This window comes from Coregonus lavaretus, assembly GCF_964263955.1.
Source record: "Coregonus lavaretus genome assembly, chromosome: 24".
Lineage (NCBI taxonomy): Eukaryota > Metazoa > Chordata > Actinopteri > Salmoniformes > Salmonidae > Coregonus > Coregonus lavaretus.
The window spans coordinates 16,589,927-16,611,850 of NC_140011.1; the positions used below are offsets into that span (position 1 = coordinate 16,589,927).

Below are 21,924 nucleotides of genomic sequence, written 5' to 3' on the forward strand. Positions count from 1 at the left end.
GAGCTGTCTTGTATTATTCACGACCGTAATCTAGCCTGGGCTAAAGCAAGGAAATCTTGTTCTGATGCTGATTGGCTTATTTTTAGGCAGTTAAGAAACAAGTGTTCTTTTCTTCTCAGGAAGGCCAAGTCTGAATATTTTATGTCTGTTACCACTGATAACCTGAATGACCCTAGAAAGTTTTGGAATGCTATTAAGTCTATGTCTGGTAACAGTAATGTTAATGAATTACCGTCATGTGTTTTGAAGGACTCTGTTGCTATATATGACAAAACTGAAATGCTGAATTGTTTCAATGAGCACTTTGTATCATCTGGTAGGCTGTTTGATTCAGTGTCCTCTGTCTCTGTACAACCCTGTGTGGATGAACCAGTGTCCTCTGTCTCTGTACAACCCTGTGTGGATAAACCAGTGAGAGCTGGTCAAACTTTTAGTTTTCTGCCATTCTCAGTGCAGGTGGTACATAAAGCCCTGAAATCCTTAGATCAAAGAAAGCCTGCAGGTCCTGATCTTTTGGATCCCTGCTTTTTAAATCTGGCAGCTGATTTCATAGCTGAACCACTTACATATCTGTTCAATCTAACCCTGGAATGTAATGAAATTCCAATGATCTGGAAATCAGCATTTGTCCTACCACTTTTAAAAGGGGGAGATCCAACTCTTTTAAATAATTATAGGCCAATCTCAAAGCTGTCACCCCTGGTGAAAATACTTGAAACCCTTGTAAGTGAACAGCTAAAATAGTTTTTATTTACTAACTCTATTTTATCAATGTATCAATCGGGCTTCAGGAAGAAGCATAGCACAATTACAGCAGCCATGAAGGTTTTAAATGATATCACTGAAGCCCTTGACAAAAAACAGCACTGTGTCTCACTTTTTATTGATCTCTCTAAGGCTTTTGATACAGTTGATCATGCTATACTAAGGCAGAGATTGTTGAGTGTAGGTCTTTCGGAGCATGCAGTTGCATGGTTTGCTAACTATCTGTCTGATAGAACTCAGTGCACTCAATTTGATGGGCTTATGTCTGTTAAATTGTCTGTCCTGAATGGTGTGCCCCAGGGCTCTGTACTTGGTCCTCTCTTATTCACTATTTATATTAATGATTTAGACAAAAATGTCCAAAATGCACAACTTCATTTTTATGCTGATGATACTGTTATTTACTGTTGTGCCTCATCTCTTACAAAAGCTTTCCAGAACTTGCAAACTGCTTTTTATACTGTTCAACATACCTTGTGTCAATTGAAGCTTATCCTCAATACTGACAAAACTAAACTAATGGTGTTTTCTAATGCAAGAAATAGACCTCTGAACCTTTCACCTGTTACTACCTGTCAGGGCAAGGAGATTGAGGTTGTAACCTCATATAAATATCTTGGAATTCTAATTGATGACGGCCTCTCTTTTAAATTGCATATTCAACAACTTACAAAAAAATTGAAGCTGAAATTGGGATTTTATTTTAGGAATAAGGCTTGTTTTTCTTTTGAAGCCAGAAGGAGGCTAGTATCAGCTACATTTATGCCTTTACTAGACTATGGGGATATTTTATATATGAATGCTTCCGCTCAGTGTTTGAGATCAATTGACACTCTTTATCATGGTACTTTGAGATTTATTTTAAACTGCAAAACCCTTACGCACCACTGTACTTTGTATACCAGGGTTGGCTGGCCTTCTCTAGTCACTCGTAGGCTCAGTCACTGGTATACTTTTATTTACAAAGCCATTTTGGGTTTACTACCTTTTTATTTGGGCATTTTTATTGTTCAGAAATGTGGTGGGTACTCTCTTCGTTCACTGGACTTTATCCTGCTAACTGTTCCAAATGTCCGAACTGAATTTGGTAAAAGGTCTTTTATGTACTCTGCGCCATCGTCTTGGAACACCTTACAAAATAATTTTAAACTGGAAGAACTTGTCCCGATTGGTGTTTTTAAATCTCTGATGAAGGATTTTGAGGCTGATTCCCTGACCTGTCAATGTTTTTAATTTGCTGTTTTTTATATTGTTATACTCTTGTGAATTCATGAATGGTTTTTACTAGATTACTTGTAGTTTTTCATGTTGTCTGTCTGTAATTTTTTGTAATGACTTGGTGCTGCCTATCTTGGCCAGGACGCTCTTGAAAAAGAGATTTTAAATCTCAATGAGCCCTTCCTGGTTAAATAAAGGTTAAATAAAAAAATAAAAAAAGAAGTGCTGTAATCTCTAAACGGTTCACCCGATGTGGATGAATATACCCTCAAATTAAAACGGACAGTCTGCGCTTTAACCTCATAGTCATTGTATCATTGCAAATCCAAAATATTGGAGTACAGAGCCAAAACAACAAAACATTTATCACTGTCCCAATACCTTCGGCACTCACTGTAAATGGCTATTGCCCCATAGCACTCACTTCAAATGAAATCACATAAAATTACATTGTATTGGTCACATACACATACACTATATATACAAAAGTATGTGGACACCCCTTCAAATTATTGGATTTGGCTATTTCAGCCACACCCGTTGCTGACAGGTGTATTTCTAAAATCGAGCACACAGCCATGCAATGAAAAAGCCATATCTCAGACTGCCCATCTTCATCTTTTCTTTTTATTGGCCAGTCTGAGATATGAGTTTTTCTTTGCAACTCTGCCTAGAAGGTCAGCATCCCAGAGTCGCCTCTTCACTGTTGACGTTGAGACTGGTGTTTTGCGGGTACTATTTAATGAAGCTGCCAGTTGAGGACCTGTGAGGCGTCTGTTTCTCAAACTAGACACTCTAATGTATTTGTCCTCTTGCTCAGTTGTGCACAGGGGCCTCCCACTCCTCTTTCTACAGTGAGGGAAAAAAGTATTTGATCCCCTGCTGATTTTGTACGTTTGCCCACTGACATAGACATGATCAGTCTATAATTTTAATGGTAGGTTTATTTGAACAGTGAGAGACAGAATAACAACAAAAAAATCCAGAAAAACGCATGTCAAAAATGTTATAAATTGATTTGCATTTTAATGAGGGAAATAAGTATTTGACACCTCTGCAAAACATGACTTAGTACTTGGTGGCAAAACCATTGTTGGCAATCACAGAGGTCAGACGTTTCTTGTAGTTGGCCACCAGGTTTGCACACATCTCAGGAGGGATTTTGTCCCACTCCTCTTTGCAGATCTTCTCCAAGTCATTAAGGTTTCGAGGCTGATGTTTGGCAACTCGAACCTTCAGTTCCCTCCACAGATTTTCTGTGGGATTAAGGTCTGGAGACTGGCTAGGCCACTCCAGGACCTTAATGTGCTTCTTCTTGAGCCACGCCTTTGTTGCCTTGGCCGTGTGTTTTGGGTCATTGTCATGCTGGAATACCCATCCACAACCCATTTTCAATGCCCTGGCTGAGGGAAGGAGGTTCTCACCCAAGATTTGACGGTACATGGCCCCATCCATCGTCCCTTTGATGCGGTGAAGTTGTCCTGTCCCCTTAGCAGAAAAACACCCCCAAAGCATAATGTTTCCACCTCCATGTTTGACGGTGGGGATGGTGTTCTTGGGGTCATAGGCAGCATTCCTCCTCCTCCAAACACGGCGAGTTGAGTTGATGCCAAAGAGCTTGATTTTGGTCTCATCTGACCACAACACTTTCACCCAGTTCTCCTCTGAATCATTCAGATGTTCATTGGCAAACTTCAGACGGGCCTGTATATGTGCTTTCTTGAGCAGGGGGACCTTGCAGGCGCTGCAGGATTTCAGTCCTTCACGTAGTGTGTTACCAATTGTTTTCTTGGTGACTATGGTCCCAGCTGCCTTGAGATCATTGACAAGATCCTCCCGTGTAGTTCTGAGCTGATTCCTCACCATGATCATTGCAACTCCACGAGGTGAGATCTTGCATGGAGCCCCAGGCTGAGGGAGATTGACAGTTATTTTGTGTTCCATTCGCGAATAATCGCACCAACTGTTGTCACCTGCTCACCAAGCTGCTTGGCGATGGTCTTGTAGCCCATTCCAGCCTTGTGTAGGTCTACAATCTTGTCCCTGACATCCTTGGAGAGCTCTTTGGTCTTGGCCATGGTGGAGAGTTTGGAATCTGATTGATTGATTGCTTCTGTGGACAGGTGTCTTTTATACAGGTAAAAAACTGAGATTAGGAGCACTCCCTTTAAGAGTGTGCTCCTAATTTCAGCTTGTTACCTGTATAAAAGACACCTGGGAGCCAGAAATCTAATCAATTTATAAAAATTTTGACATGGATTTTATTGTTGTCATTCTGTCTCTCACTGTTCAAATAACCTACCATTAAAATTATAGACTGATCATTTCTTTGTCAGTGGGCAAACGTACAAAATCAGCAGGGGATCAATTTTTTTTTTTCCTCACTGTATTCTGGTTGGTTAGAGCCAGTTTGTGCTGTTCTGTGAAGGGAGTAGTACACAGCGTTGTACGAGATCTTCAGTTTCTTGGCAATTTCTCGCATGGAATAACTTTCATTTCTCAGAACAAGAATAGACTGACGAGTTTCAGAAGAAAGTTATTTTTTTCTGGCCTTTTTGATTCTGTAATCGAACCCACAATTGCTGATGCTCCAGATACTCAACTAGTCTCAAGAAGGCTAGTGTTATTGCTTCTTTAATCAGCACAACAGTTTAGCAAACACAACATGCCATTGGAACAAAGGATTGATGGTTGCTGATAATGGGCCTCTGTTCGCCTATATAGATATTGCATTAAAAATCAGCCGTTTCCAGCTACAATAGCCATTTACAACATTAACAATGTCTACACTGTATTTCCGATCAATTTGATGTTATTTTAATGGACAAAAAAATTGCTTTTCTTTCGAAAACAAGGACATTTCTAAGTGACCCCAAATTTTTGAACGGTAGTGTACCTCTGCTACAGAGGATAAGTTCATTAGAGTTACCAGCCTCAGAAATTGCAGTCCAAATAAATGCTTCACAGAGTTCAAGTTACAGACACATCTCAACATCAACTGTTCAGAGGAGACTGTGTGACAATGAAATGCAACTCTAAAATGTGCAGTTTTGTCACACAAAACAATGCCACAGATGTCTCAAGTTTTGAGGGAGCGTGCAATTGGCATGCTGACTGCAGGAATGTCCACCAGAGCTGTTTCCTGATAATTGAATGTTCCTATCTCTACCATAAACCGCCTCCAATGTCGTTTTAGAGAATTTGGCAGTATGTCCAACCGGCCTCACAACCCCAGACCACATGTAACCACACCAGCCCAGGACCTCCACATCCGGCTTCTTCACCTGTGGGATGGTCTGAGACCAGCCACCCGGACAGCTGATGAAATTGAGGATTATTTCTGCAATGACTTGGGAGCCAACCCCCCTTTTGTGGGGAAAAACTAATTCAGATTGGCTGGGCCTGGCTCCCTTGTGAGTGGGCCTGGATCCCAAGTGGGTGGGCCTAGGCCCTCACTGTCCCACCCATGGCTGCGCCCCTGCCCAGTTGTGAAATCCATAGATTAGGGCCTAGTGAATGTCCTTCTATGAACTGTAACTCAGTAAAATCGTTGAAATTGTTGCATGATGCGTTTATATTTTTGTTCAGTATATGTTTTTCAAATGTTTTTCTAATTAGTTAAAAATTGTCTTGAGTCAATAAGTATTCAACCCATTTGTTATGGCAAGCCTAAATAACTTCAGGATTAAAAATGTGCTTAACAAGTCACTTAAGAAATTGCATGGACTCATTATGTGTGCAATAATAGTGTTTAACATGGTTTTTGAATGACTACCTCATCATTATCTGTACGGTCCCTCACTCGTGCAGTGGATTTCAAACACAGATTCAACCACAAAGACCAGGGAGGTTTTCCAATGCCTCGCAAAGAAGGGCACGTATTGGTAGATGGGTAAAAATATTTTAAAAAGCAGACATTGAATAGCCAATTTAGTTTAGTTTAGTTTAATAATTCAACAAATTTAAAAAACAAGCACACACAGTAAATTAATCGAGGATAACACACAATCAAGTCTGGGACTTATTTCCATTGTGGTCCTCTATTGGTGCATGGTGAAGTTATTAATTACACTTTGGATGGTGTATCAATACACCCAATCACTACAAAGATACAGGCGTCCTTCCTAACTCAGTTGCTGGAGAGGAAGGAAACTGCTCAGGCACTGGGCGAAAAGGGTCCATATCAGGGGATATCTTTACATGACACGTTTTTGATATTCTACAGAATACAGACCATTTCCAATGCATATTTTGAGTTTTGTGGATATGCACCATATCCTGACAAATTCTGAATCCAGATTAGTCTTTTAGACATATACTGTATGAAGTTGGGATTACTCCGTATATCACACATGGACATTTCCTATGGCCGGATATGGGCTCATTCAGTATCCTGAGATATCCTATTTTCTCTATTCATGTTAACAAATACTGACTGTATTCATCACATATCTGTTTCCTCAGCACATTCTAGATATGAAGCTATATTGATTCCAGATATGCTTCTCTTGGCTGAGGTCCATATCCGGATCTTGATATGCTTTTTGATATGCTGAAAATAAGGACGATTTCTGATGCATTTAATAATAATAATAATAATAATAATAATAATAATAATAATAATAATAATAATAATAATATGACAAATACTGACAGTAGGACTACATAACCTAGTATATTTTCTCAGCACATACAATGCATATGCTCTTGACTGAGGTCCATATCAGGATCTTTATATGCATTTTGATATGCTAAATAAGGACATTTTCTGATGCTTATTTTAGTTTTGAGGACATGCTCAATAATTTGACAAATATGAAATCCATATTTTACTTTCATGCACAAATCATTTTTGGATTCCCATTGGATATCATACATGGTATGGCCGGATATTGACTCATTAGATATCATGAGATAGGCCTATATGGACATATTTTTTCTCTATAAGATATAATAATAATAATAATAATAATAATAATAATAATAATAATAATAATAATAATAACAATAATAATAATAATAATAATAATAATAATAATAATAATAATAATAATAATAATATGACAAATACTGACAGTAGGACTACATAACCTAGTATATTTTCTCAGCACTTACAATGCATATGCTCTTGACTGAGGTACATATCAGGATCTTAATATGCATTTTGATATGATAAATAAGGACAATTTCTGATGCTTATTTGAGTGTTGAGGACATGCTCAATAATTTGACAAATATTAAATCGATTGAATTCTTTCAGACACTATAATTTTTGTATTCCCTCTGGATAAAGGCGCGCAAACCGCAAGCTAAAAGCACTGTAACTGGTAGCCTAGCAACAATAATCGCATATTTTCTGCTGGAGTTCCAACTGTCATTTTTTAATTTGGGCGCCACAAATGAGTGTGTAAATACCTCAAAGAAGTTAACACTAAGGTGAGTAGCTAATTTGAGATATGTTTTATTTATCTTAGTAACTAGAATCAAGAATGTTAGCTAATTTTGCCAGTAGCCAGTAGGGCCAGCTAAGCTAGTTAGGCTTAATAGTGGGGTAAAAGCTAACTGGTAGACTAGCTAACAAATAACGACATTGCCTTACCTTCAGGATATTATAATTTTTTACCCCCTATCAAGCCTAAAGTTGACAACTAACGTTTTAAAATGTTTAGGCACATTTTGTATTACTGGTGAATATAAGCAAACTAGCTAACTAGCTAGCTAACTAACTAGCAACTTGGCTAGCTAGCTTGTTCCAGTTAGTTTTCTCATCATGAATGAAGCAGGTAGAGTAAGCTACCTTGTGGTTTGGTTATGTGAAATGACAATATTTTCTTGCAATATCGACACAATTTTGATTAATGATTTATGCGTTGACAGTTTGGAGTGGATCACAGACCAACACTCTACCATCACGTTGGGTCTGGACTGCGAGGGACCGCAGCTGATGACCCAATGTGCACCCATCGCATCCATTGTCCATAACAAACAGAGCAGGCAGGGGTATTGAGGGTGTGTAACTTTTATTTTCTGTTGTATGTCCTACTACTGAATATGGTATGCTCAGATATGTCACCTTCATGTGAAGGTTTACGATGATGTTTGGCGCCTGAACAGGTCAAATAAATTGGGCGCTGGACATTTCATGAGTCGGATTTAGCCCATTTTCGATCAGACATACAAGGATGAATATTAAAATAGCTATGATTTACATATCATGTAAGGATATCTATTGAACTTATGAATATTTTGAGAAATATGGATCAACAAATCACACATTTCAAAAAATATGTCTGCGTATAAAGGCATGTCAGCATGTTGAGACATATCCTTTCCGGAGTTAGAAAATTCTACAAATATGTAAGCGCATCAGGTGAGTGTCTTGAACGCATCTCATCCCAGATATCTCCCTGGGTCATACGGTAGCAGGGAGATTTTTGAGGTCCGGATTGGATGCCTGTAGAAACTGTCCCATTACGGAGAATATACTGAGGACCTGAAATGGTCCCTCCACACCGACACTGTGGTGAAGAAGGCGCAACAGCGCCTCTTCAACCTCAGGAGGCTGAAGAAATGTGGCTTGGCCCCTAACACCCTCACGAACTTCTACAGATGCACCATCGAGATCATTCTATCGGACTGTATCCCTGCCTGGTATGGCAACTGCACCGCCCGCAACCGCAGGGCTCTCCAGAGGGTGGTGCGGTCAGCAGGAAGACCAAGAAGATCATCAAGGACCTCAGCCACCCGAGCCACGGCCTGTTCACTCTTCTACCATCTAGCAGACAAAGACAGTACAGGTGAATCAAAGTTGGGATCAAGAGAATGAAAAACAGCTTCTTTCTCCAGCCCATCAGACTGTTAAACAGCCATCACTAGCCGTCCTCCGCCCGGTGCCCTGCCCTGCACCTTAGACACTGTCTGTTGAAATGTTATTTGATCTCTGAGAAATGAAGCTGTACATACTGTATTCTCAACATAGCTCATCCTATATAACTACTGCTGCACATACCTTTTTCATACTTAAATATTGTCCACACTGTCCATACACACCAAGTATTTATATTCCGGACTCTGACATTGCTCGTTGTGATATTGCTCGTTCTGATATTTCTTAATTTCTTGTTAATTTTTGTATTTTTATTTTTCTGTCTACACTTTCATAGTGCGTATTAGATTTGTTTGTATGCAAATATCCGCTCAGACACATCCTAGTGTTTACAGTCCCATGTCTCAGTCAACCAGGCCTCCAGACCGTCATACTCAGCTCTGTCTATTAACCCAGCCTCTGATGCAGCTAGCCAGGCTGCTGTTTTACAGCCCTCTGCATGGCACGGGTCGACTGTTAAGGCTCACACACACCGATGTGCGTAGGTACGCATACACGCACGCACGCACACATGAAAGCACACACATACACAAGCACACATCAGAGATATGAATCCTGATAAGGAGCCAGATGGGGAAGTACCTCGGCAAAAGCAGACACCAGCCAATAAAGAGACGGCAGGAGCTCGATTGTAACTGTGTGGAAGATAATGACCTGTGTTGATTCACTGATTGTGTGTGTGTGCGCGCGTGCCTGCGTGTGTGTGTATGTACTGTATGTGTGTGTCTGAAGTGAAGTATCAACGCTGTTAGACTTACACATAGAAAACACAAACAAAACGTACTCTGTAAGACGATGACCTTCATTTGTGTGTATTTCTGTGTGTATGTGTGTGTATGTGACTGGTATCTAGAAGTGAGAACACAGATGAAGGAGAGATATGACTGTCTAATGACAAAGGATTTAACACTGCGTTGATTTTGATCATTTCACTATTGTAAGTCTATTGTCTGTCACACCTTTATGAAGACTGAAAAGCATAAGATAATAATAACTTATAATAAATAACTTCACAGTGGGGAGTAGCATGCAGCTACAGTTTAGAGAGTTTGCTGAGATAGAGACTGAGAGAGAAGGAGGGAGAGAGGAAAGGAGAGAAAGAGAGAAAGAAAGAAATGACACGAGTGACAGCCCAGGGAATTTCTCTAGTTCTCCACAAGTTGAATAAAAACAATATATTCTGTATTTGTCCAAGTTGCATCAGAAAAAGACAATAATCTCCACAGTCAAGAGATCAAAGTCAAATCTCCAAATGATGTCATATTAGTTTGGATCAAGTGTGACATGTACACTAACGTGGCAAGGCAACAGTATTTGTTGGACCTAGCCTTGGGCACAGTCAATAGGTTTCCTTTTCATTCTTTACGATATGAGCACAATTTTATCACTCCAAATGAATTGAGAGCCGATGGGGCGATTGGAATTTTGTAATAATGTGTGTGTGTATGTGTGTGTGTGTGTAAGTACATGAGTATGTGTGTGTACATCCATAAAAGTGTGTGTATCTGTGCATGCATGTTTTTGTGAGTGCATTTGTGTGTGAGCATGCATTTGCAGGTGAGTGTGTGTGTTCCTATGTCACATCAGCGTGTGTCTCACCTGTGCCCTGGTCGGTGTGTTCCTGAGACTGGTGCTGGCTCTGGTGGACCCACTCCCCATTGCACTTGAAGAAGATCTGCAGGGCGGGGTGGGCCCGGCATTTGAGCTTGATGGGGTTGCTCTTGATGATGTAGGCATCATCGGGCTCCTGCAGGAAGTGGGGGAGGGTCCCTGATGTGCCATGCTGCAGAGCATCACTCCTGGAACCTGGAGATAAAGAACATAACATTAAAGTTATAGAGTAGAGTACAGTAGAATAAAGTAGAATGACTGACTGGCCATGCTGCAGAGCATCACTCCTGGAACCTGGGGAGACACAGGGATCGGGACAGTGTTAGAGTAGAGTAGAGTAGAGCAAAGTAGAGTAAGGTAAAGTTGAGTAGAGTAGGGTAAAGTAGAGTAGAATATCAGTAACATTCCACAAGTATCGATAATACCCCAACATCTCAAAAGTGTCTCAAAAGTGCACCCCAGGCAATAACTCAATTACATGGAAAACCTAATCCACAGACCTTAATCCATAACAAAACATATGCAACAATGTATAAAGAATCAGGAGAGTCTGAGAGATGATGACACCCAGACCTTCCCACCTTCCCGTAGAAAACACTCCCACAATAGATGCTGCTTAACCACCTCAATATGATGACAGTCTACATTTCATTGACACTCTTTGATCTTTCAAAAGCCAAGCCCTTCACAATCCGCTCATTTCAGGGAGTGATTTGGCAACAATTATGAACTACAATAATTATTCTGTCTGACTCACACAGTAATCAAGTGTGTGTGTGTGTGTGTGTGTGTGTGTGTGTGTGTGTGTGTGTGTGTCCCAGCCGGTGCTTATTATGAAGGATTTGAAGCCTAGCAGGTGTTATTACACTCAAACTAAATCCCTCAGCTTTCCTCCTGGAACCTCTCCTGTGGGTCTGAGTGGGTTTAGGGAGACAAAAAAAACCTGTGTGTGTAAGTGCGTGTGTATGTGTTTAGGGGTTTCTAAATGTGAAAACACCTGTGAGTGTGTGTGAACATGAGTGTTTGTGAATATGTAGGTATGTGTGTATGCATGTGTGTATGTGTGTGTGTATGTGATCGAGGGGGTTTGGAGAGGTGAACGTCCCCTGTGTGTGTGTGTTTCTTTATAGGTAGCGGGGTTGCATTCTCCAACTCCATCTCCAGGATTATAGCTAACCAAGTCTCTGTCCATCATCTAATCCCTCTACCTCACTACAGAAGCTCTCCTGCAGGAGGAAGAGTCCTGATTGAAGATAAATAAATGTGTGTGTTATGTTCTGGCTGTGTGTGTTTGAGTATGTGTGTGTGCAGGGCCTGACATTAACGCTTTTCCGCTTGCCCGGGACAAGAAGAATATAGATTTAAGTTGTCCGAATGGACAACTAAAAACACATGAAACAAAAATCACAATATCAAACAATTATGCTACTCCGATCATAATTGGATCAGTGGCCTCCGGATGCAATGTGTTGCACACTGTCCTCCCAATCTCTGCATAGCACATCGGAGTATAATTATTGTAGGCCTGCATTGACAGGCACGAGCGGTCTTTCAATCATGCAGTCGCAAGATGCGCTTTTGAGATCAAAGCGAGCAGCGTGTGCACATTTGTTGATTTTCATTGCTAGTTAGTGAGTTATTTGCCCAGATATAGTTAATTTTTAGTCAGCAACGAAAATCCTGGAAAAGTCATGGTGTGTGCATCACCTGCATGTGCCAGTGGGCCGTTGCTAGAGGAGAGAGAGAGAGTGAAAGAGAGCAATCGAGAAACATTTGCTCTTTGCACGCTCCCTCAAAACTTGAGACATCTGTGGCATTGTGCTGTATGACAAAACTGCACATTTTAGAGTGGCCTTTTATTGTCCCCAGCACAAGGTGCACCTGGGTAATGATCATGCTGTTTAATCAGCTTCTTGATATGCCACACCTGTCAGGTGGATGGATTATCTTGGCAAAGGAGATATGCGCACTTACAGGGATGTAAACAAATTTGTGCACAAAATATGAGAGAAATAAGCTTTTTGTGCGTATGGACAATTTCTGGGATCTTTTATTTCAGCTCATGAAACATGGGACCAACACTTTACATGTTGCGTTTATATTTCTGTTTAGTGTAGATAAACATCTTAGTTAGCTACCTCGCCACCTTAGCAATTTGATCCCTGGTTCATTGAATGAGGGAATTATTTTATAAAGACATAAAAAGTATTTGGTTGTAATTGTAATGTTGCATGGTGGCCAACCATCCTCCAGGAGATTCCAGGAGCGCTACTGGGTGGGCAGGCTTTTGCTCCAGCCCTGCTAGAACACACCATATTGACAAGCTGACTCTGGTGTGTTTGAGCAGGGTTGGATCAAAAGCCTGCACACCCAGTACCTGTCCAGATGTAGGGTTGACAGACCACATGTGTTTCATGCAGTAGCCTATCAGTGCAGTATATTACTTTATGGGGTGTTAAGTGCCATGCTCAAGGCCACAACGGCAGGAGATACTATATAATTCATGGGATCAGAGACCAGCAGCCTTCCATTGTCAATACCACTGATAATAATGAATGTGGGGGGGGGGGGGGACAAGTGACTTGTAAAAAAGTAAAAAAATCTGTCCCACTTGGCTAAAAAAAGTTAATATCAAGCCCTGATGTGTGTGTATATTTGATTTTCTAACTTGTGTGTGTGTATTTGTGCGTGTGTGTGTTTGATATTCTGACTGTGTCTGTGTGTGTGATGTTCTGGCTGTGAAAATCTCAGCTCTCAAAGGCGGCTACCTCTCTCCTACAAATACTGTTTATGGAACTGAACAAAAGAGACATCCTTTTCATTTAGAAATGACTAGAATGACTAGACCCCAGGCTAGCTATCTCCTCTTGCCTGGAGCACTCCAATTTGTTGGTGCGTGGAGAGCTGACATGCATTAATTGTGTTTGGATAGCGACAAAACACAGACGCCAGCACACACCGACACACTGACAGAGAGACGTACACATAGGGCTGTGGCGGTCATGACATTTTGTCAGCCGGTTATTGTCATGCAAAAGTCTGCCGGTCTCATGGTAATTGACCATTAATAAATATAAACACTTTTAGAATCTCCAGGCCTCCACTCATACAAGCCGCATACAAGCCGCTGATGCGCGCCTTTGGAACATCTACATTTAAAAAAGTATAATAAATCAATTTAATATACACCATCACAATAAAACCATTATTTATTTTAGGCAGGTCTAAAAAAACATTATTATATGAAGAAAATGTATTTCAGAAGAACAGAATATGAGTTAGCCTACTGTATGTTAGCCTATCTAGCTATGCTCCATGCCTTAGGCTGTAGGCTTGTTCATTTAGCAGACAAGATATGCTTTTAAGTCCCGTGCCATTATTTTATATTATATGATTTTAATTGAACTTAGCTGAATAAAATATAAAGGATATTTTTTCCCATTCCGGAGCGAGTGCCGATATGAAGTGGCTATGCTGGACGGGAAAGTTATCATTTGAAACAGGTCCTATATGCTAGAATAAGAGTTATTTGTCCATTTTAGTTGTGAATGATACAAACCTTAGAATGTCTTAGAAATCAAATCATATACAGATGTAGGATCTTCATTTGATCACTCTTTTGTTGCTGAGAGTTTTCCTGCACAGCAGGAAATGCAAACTTGTAGTGTATTCGAGGTTTAAAAAGTTTGTAATATCTGCTTTAAAATGTCATACTTGATTTGCTCTAACGAAAAACCTACAAAATATTTACATTAATTATAATCCACATAATAATTCACATTTCCTCTTGCTGCAGGATTATTTTCCTGCTGTAGCAACCTGGCTCAAATTACGATCCTACATCTGTATGGGCTGCATGATATAATAATATAATATGCCATTTAGCAGACTATAGGCTACTATAGGCTATTGATGATTTGAGAAATTCGCAAAAAAAGCTTGCGCTCTGTTCCTTGCCTCAGGCTGCACAAGCTGTTCTTTCATCAAGTATTCATATCTTCACCCATCAGACTATTCTTAATTTAATCTTGTCTTTACTAATATGTAAAATGAGTTTCAATTTAGAATGTCTCATTTTCAAATGGGCAGGAACAGGGGCAGGGGAAAAAATACATGTCATCCGTATGCACTGGAATAGTGAATGGAGGCAGCTTTCCTGCCAGTTCGTTTAGCCAGGTAGGCTACTCTGGTTATTTCACGCCACGCATCAACCACAGTTTGAAGAGCATGCAGCCTCTCGCTGCGCAACAGGTGATATTCCGCTCAAACTCTGTATGTCATGGGCTCCCCAACCCGGTTCCTGCAGCTAACCATTGCTTAATTTGTGAAAACAAGTGAAATCTGTTTGGGAACATCGATAGATCTTTCATTAAACTGTTGACAACCCCTCTCTCTGCATGCTTGAGAAAGGAATGAAGGAGAGAGAGGAGGAGATGGAAACGCACTGTGGTGAGATATTCTGTAGCTAAAGGTAATGTGTCAGCCTATTAATTATGAAAATATAAAAATATGTCCCTATTTCTAGGATATTCAAAATCAAATACAAATGCACTATAACTGTAGGCTAACTATGTAAGCCACCCTGCACAATCAATTAACCAATAGCATCGCCTAGGCCTATATGTTCTCTCCCAGACTCATGGATAGAAAGTTTGGAGTGTAGCATAAGGTAACCAGTCTATCCATTATGCATAATAATAACATCCACACTCAAAGGCGATTACTAGAATGTGTTTAATTTTTGAGTATCGGCTAGATCAATTATGTACCAAAGACATCTTAAATCAGTTTTTTTGTATGTTTTTCTGCCATGCATAATATGCGGTAGGCTATGTATTGTATAATGGCACAATCATTATTTTAATTCCTTGTGGGGACCGGCATAATGTCACAATTGTTCCTTGTTTTGCTTTCCTTGAAAGGACTTCTGTTCCCCATGAGGATAATAAAACCAAACACACACACAGAGACAGACAAAAGAACAAAACATTTTAGCACTGACTTGTTTTTTAATAGACCTCAGTACTCAGTAATCAGACGTGGATAAACAATCAATTTACAGCTGCTATTCCCCTGTCATTTGCAAGCTAGAACATCACTTAGTAAGAATAAGTAATCTGATTCTATATCTGTGGTTAGGGCCAGCGTCTGATAGTGTCTGATAGAGGGAGAGGTGGCAAGGCTTTAACCCCTTGACTGCTGATGTCACGGCTCTCAGGTCTGCTATACTGGCAGCCATTAACAAGGGTCATCTGAATCAAATCAAATCAATTCAAATTCAATGTTATTGGTCACTTCACATATTTAGCAGATGTTATTGCTGGTGTAGCGAAATGATTGTGTGCCTAGCTCCAACAGTGCAGTAGTATCTAACAATTCACAACAATACACACAAATCTAAAAGTAAAAGAATGGAATGAAGAAATATATCAATATTAAATACAGCAATGTCGGAGTGGCATTGACTAAAATACAAAAATACTGTACAGTAGAATAGAATAGAATACAGCATATACATATGAGATGAGTAAAGCAGTATGTAAACATTATTAAAGTGACTAGTGTTCCATTATTAAAGTGGCCAGTGATTCCAAGTCTATGTATATAGGGCAGCAGCCTCTAAGGTGCAGGGTTGTGTAACTGGGTGGAAGCCGGCTAGTGATGGCTATTTGAGATAGAAGCTAGTCTGATGGCCTTGAGATAGAAGCTGTTTTTCAGTCTCTCAGTCCCAGCTTTGATGCACCTGTACTGACCTCGCCTTCTGGATGATAGCGGGGTGAACAGTCCGTGGCTCGGGTGGTTGATGTCCTTGATGATCTTTTTGGCCTTCCTGTGACATCGGGTGCTGTAAGTGTCCTGTAGGGCAGGTAGTTTGACCCCGGTGATGCGTTGGGCAGACCGCACCACCCTCTGTGGTCAGTGTGTGTGTGTGTGTGTCTGTCTTTCTGTGTGTGTGAGACCAGAGGGCTGAGAGAGCCGACACACACACACACACACTCAATCCATTCCGCCACTGTCAGGGGAGACAGCCGCGCCCGTCGCTACGCAGCGTTTCCACTGTGATCTATGACCGATGGGCCACTCCGGCAAAAACGCAAAGGGGCCACAGATACATCACACACAGCGTGAGAGGAAAACAAGATGTCACTGCCATGGGGCTGAGCGATGGCACTGCCATGGCACACACACACGCATTCTGGAGCAGACACAATCTGCTGATGCAGTGCACGTGTCACAGCCACGACCCGGAAGGACCTACACAAATAATGGTCTATCAGAGAACAGCAGGGATTGTCCAAATAATGGTGACCAAGCAGAATAAACTACATAACAAAATAAACCAATATATTATATCAGATACATTATTGAGATGGGCAAGTATTGTTACTTTGCTAAGAACAGCCTGAAAGAAGACTAGCTAAAGGCTTGGCAATATCATCATTATCACATGCCCAAAGCCAAGTAATAGCATAGTACTCAGAAATAATGAATAATAGCTATACTGAACAAAAATATACATGCAACAGGCAACAATTTCAAAGATTTTACTGAGTTACAGTTCATATAAGGAAATCAGTCAATTGAAATACATTAATTAGGCCCTAATATATGGATTTCACATGACTGGGCAGGGGCGCAGCCATGGGTGGGCATGGGAGGGCATAGGCACCCACTGGGGAGCCAGGCCCAGCCAATCAGAATGAGTTTTTCCATGCAAATGGGCTTTATTACAGACAGAAATGCTCAGTTTCATCTGCTGTCCGGGTGGCTGGTCTCAGATGATCCCGCAGTTGAAGAAGCCAGATATGGAGGTCCTGGGCTGCCGTGGTTACACGTGGTCTGCGGTTGTGAGGCCGGTTGGACGTTCTGCCAAATTCTCTAAAGCAACATTGGAGGCGGCTTATGGTAGAAAAATGAACATTCCATTCTCTGGTAACAGCTCTGGTGGACATTCCTGCAGTCAGCATGCCAATTGCACGCTCCCTCAAAACTTGAGTCATCTGTGGCACATTTTAGAGTGGACTTTTATTGTCCCCAGCACAAGGTGCACCTGTGTAATGATCAAGCTGTTTAATCAGCTTCTTGATATGGCACACCTGTCAGGTGGATGGATTATCTTGGCAAAGGAGAAATGCTCACTAACTGGGATGTAAACAAATTTGTGCACACAATTTGAGAGAAATAAGCTTTTTGCGTGTATGGAAAATGTTGGTGATCTTTTATTTCAGCTCATGAAACATGGGACCAACACTTTACATGTTGCATTTATATATTTTTGTTCAGTATAGATTGTCATGTACAACTCAGCAACTGAGCGGTGATATTCAGGGTTTCCCTAGAGTCGATTTGAATATTGAATAGCTCCCTGTGTGTTAATGCTAGAGACTTGGCTGCAGCTCAATCCCCTCTTTCCGCCGATATAAAGTTTGTGCCAATTCCATAAAATGGGGCTTGTGAAAGCGGTCTTTTTCTACATATGAGAGGATCCGGACAAGAAAATGTTCACCAAATAGTCTATAAAACCCGAACTGTTTAGGCTACAAATAAATAAATCACCACCATCCCAGATTACCCATTATATTGACCGGATACTCTAGTGGCCGCTCTAACAATTAAAATAAATGTCTTAAAAATAGAAGGCAGTCGGGAGTAGGGCTGTTGCGGTGACCGTCATGACCGCAGACAAATTCCTTATAACAGTTGCTCATGGTAATCCTATCCAAAACGGTGCAAATGAATGGTGTTAATGGGTAGCCTACAAAACTTGCTTAAATATTCATTCCCCTTGCCGTTTTTCCTATTTTGTTGCATTACAACCTGTAATTTAAATGGATATTTATTTGGATTACATGTAATTGGTGAAGTGAAATGAAAAAAATTACTTGTTTCAAAAATTCTAAAAAATAAATAATGGAAAAGTGGTGCGTGCATATGTATTCACCCCCTTTGCTATGAAGCCCCTAAATAAGATCTGGTGCAACCAATTACCTTCAGAAGTCACATAATTAGTTGAATAAAGTCCACCTGTGTGCAATCTAAGTGTCACATGATCTGTCACATGATCTCAGTATATATACACCTGTTCGGAAAAGGCCCCAGAGTCTGCAACACTACTAAGCAAGGGGAACCACCAAGCAAGCAGCACCATGAAGACCAAGGAGCTCTCCAAACAGGTCAGGGACAAAGTTGTGGAGAAGTACAGATCAGGTTTGGGTTATAAAAAATATCAGAAACTTTGAACATCCCACGGAGCACCATTAAATCCATTATAAAAAAATGGAAAGAATATGGCACCACAACAAACCTGCCAAGAGAGGGCCGCCCACCAAAACTCACGGACGAGGCAAGGAGGCCATTAATCACAGAGGCAACAAAGAGACCAAAGATAACCCTGTAGGAGCTGCAAAGCTCCACAGCGGAGATTGGAGTATATGTCCATAGGACCAATTTAAGCCGTACACTGCACAGAACTGGGCTTTATGGAAGAGTGGCCAGAAAAAAGCCATTGCTTAAAGAAAAAAATAAGCAAACACGTTTGGTGTTCGCCAAAAGCCATGTTGGAGACTCCCCAAACATATGGAAGAAGGTACTCTGGTCAGATGAGACTAAAATTGAGCTTTTTGGCCATCAAGGAAAACACTATGTCTGGCGCAAACCCAACACCTCATCACCCCAAGAACACCATCCCCACAGTGACTGGGAAACTGGTCAGAATTGAAGGAATGATGGATGGCGCTAAATACAGGGAAATTCTTGAGGGAAACCTGTTTCAGTCTTCCAGAGATTTGAGACTGGGACGGAGGTTTACCTTCCAGCAGGATAATGACCCTTAATATTCTGCTAATACAACACTTAAGAGTGGTTTAAGGGGAAACATTTAAATGTCTTGGAATGGCCTAGTCAAAGCCCAGACCTCAATCCAATTGAGAATCTGTGGTATGACTTAAAGATTGCTGTACACCAGCAGAATCCATCCAACTTGAAGGAGCTGGAGCAGTTTTGCCTTGAAGAATGAGCAAAAATCCCAGTGGCTAGATGTGCCAAGCCTATAGAGACATACCCCAAGAGGCAAAAGGTGGCTCTACAAAGTATTGACTTTGGGGGGATGAATAGTTATGCACGCTCAAGTTTTCTGTTTTTTTGTCTTATTTCTTTTGCATCTTCAAAGTGGTAGGCATGTTGTGTAAATCAAATGATACAAACCCCCCCAAAATCCATTTTAATTCCAGGTTGTAAGGCAACAAAATAGGAAAAATGCCATGGGGGGGTGAATACTTTCGCAAGCCACTGTACGCGTGTGAACAACAGTCACAACGGTTTCCACTAGTCACCACAGCCACAAATTGGCTATATAGTAAAAATTCATGAAAAGTAACATTTGCTTTTTGATCTTAATTTAAAGTGGAACTGACAGTGTTTTCACTACTTTGCAGATATGAAACAAACAGACAATCATAATATCAGTCAAAAATATCAAATTCCCAGTTCATGCTACAAAACCAACTATATGAGAGGTTTTAAAAATAGGCTCTATTTTACTCAACAAACCCGTGACGTACAGTAAGGGATTGTTGACAGAATAGATGGTTGCAGTTCAATGCATGATTGATATAATTCACCAATACATTTCTTGGTAGTCCAAAAAATATTGCTATCAGGTTGTAAATCACAGCTGGCCTGGTACATTGTTTGCTGCCTCGATTCGGGTGCACTGTTTCAGTTTCAATGATTCAATATTTTTGACAAAAACTGACAAATGTAACGCTGGGAATGTCAATACAATCAAACTAGCAAGGGCAATAATCACCAATCAGTCATAACGTGGCTAATAGGGTAGCATATCTATTTATGTAGCAAGCTAAAAACTTGGAGCCTAACGTTAGCTAGCTAGCTGGCAGCTGCTAGGAGGATGTCATGTCATTGGAGGAGTGGGCGAGTGACTGACTTTTTCTCCTCATATCGTTTTTCGGTGGCTACGCAGCTAGAGATGCAGTCATTTGGTTAGCTAGCAAGAAATGTGAATTGTTTTGCTAGCTAGCTAGCTAGTTATGCTGAACTTGAACAACTGTTATCCAGTTAGCATATCTCTTGCGTTCGCAAATTCACTCTGGCTATTTACTCCGATTTCAGAGCACTCTCGTCTGAGTGTGGCAGAGTGCAGAATAACTGATGAATTTACGGATGTGCAACACTTTCCACGCTGAATATGACCAGTGTCAGTAAACATAGGCAAAAAAAGTAATCGTTTGTGACGAGCGCTCTAGACAGTGGTGGAAAAGGTACCCAGTTGTCATAATTGAGTAAAAGTATAGATACCTTAATAGAAAGTTCCTCAAGTAAAAGTGAAAGTCACCCAGTAAAATACTACTTGAGTAAAAGTCTAAAAGTATTTGGTTCTAAATATACTTAAGTATCAAATGTCAAAGTAAAAGTATAAATCATTTCAAATTCCTTATATTACGCAAAGTAGACGGCACCATTTTCTTATTTTGAAAATGTAGGCTATTAAAGATAGGCAGGGGCACACTCCAATACTCAGACATAATTTACAAACGATGCATTTGTGTTTAGTGAGTCCGCCAGATCAGAGGCAGTAGGGATGACCACGTGTTCTCTTGATTAATGCATGAATTGGACCATTTTCCTGTCCTGCTAAGTATTCAAAATGTAACGAGTACTTTTGGGTGTCAGGGAAAATGTATAGAGTAAAAAGTACATACTTTTCTTTAGGAATGTAGTGAAGTAAAAGTAAAAATATAAATAGTAAAGTAAAGTACAGATACCCCAAAAAATTACTTAAGTAGTACTTTAAATAATTATTACTTAAGTACTTTACACCACTGGCTCTAGATAACATGTAAACAGCATAACCAGCATGTGTTCTCTCATTTGTGTCTGGAAGTAGCAAGCTAGCCAACTTTAGCCAGTTAGCTTGGGTGCTTGATTGGGACAAGCGTGCAAAACCAACTGTCCAGACCGAACCGTTGGAGCTACAAACTATGTCACCAACATCAAAAGGCAGTTTCAGGGGAGTCGTCTGAAAGTAACCCAGTACCGGGCTGTAAAAATGGCAGAATGTGCACAGGGGTAAAAAGTGCCACGAATAACGTGACCAAACATGGGTCCAAAAAAAACAAAGATCTTCCATTTTGTTATGTTACAGCCTTATTCTAAAATTGATTAAACAGTTTTTTATCCTGATCAATCTACACACAATACCCCATAATTAAAAATGGAAATATCACATTTACATAAGTATTCAGACCCTTTACTCAGTACTTTGTTGAAGCACTTTTGGCAGCGATTACAGCCTTGAGTCTTCTTGGGTATGACGCTACAAGCTTAGCACACCTGTATTTGGGGAGTTTCTCCCATTCTTCTCTACAGATCCTCTCAAGCTCTGCCAGGTTGGATGGGGAGCATCGCTGCACAGCTATTTTCAG

The 21,924-nt window shown here is 40.6% G+C and overlaps 1 protein-coding gene across 1 annotated transcript in view; it reads right to left on the reverse strand.

The window, feature by feature from the left end:
• LOC311100069 (netrin receptor UNC5D-like) overlaps positions 1-21,924 on the reverse strand; it is a gene marked incomplete at both ends in the record, with an annotated part of 335,937 nt that overhangs the window by 93,776 nt on the left and 220,237 nt on the right. Inside the window, one exon of the mRNA XM_084140810.1 lies at positions 10,469-10,675. Within this exon, the coding sequence (XP_083996936.1) occupies positions 10,469-10,675 (207 nt within the window). The remainder of the gene's footprint in view (positions 1-10,468; positions 10,676-21,924) is intronic.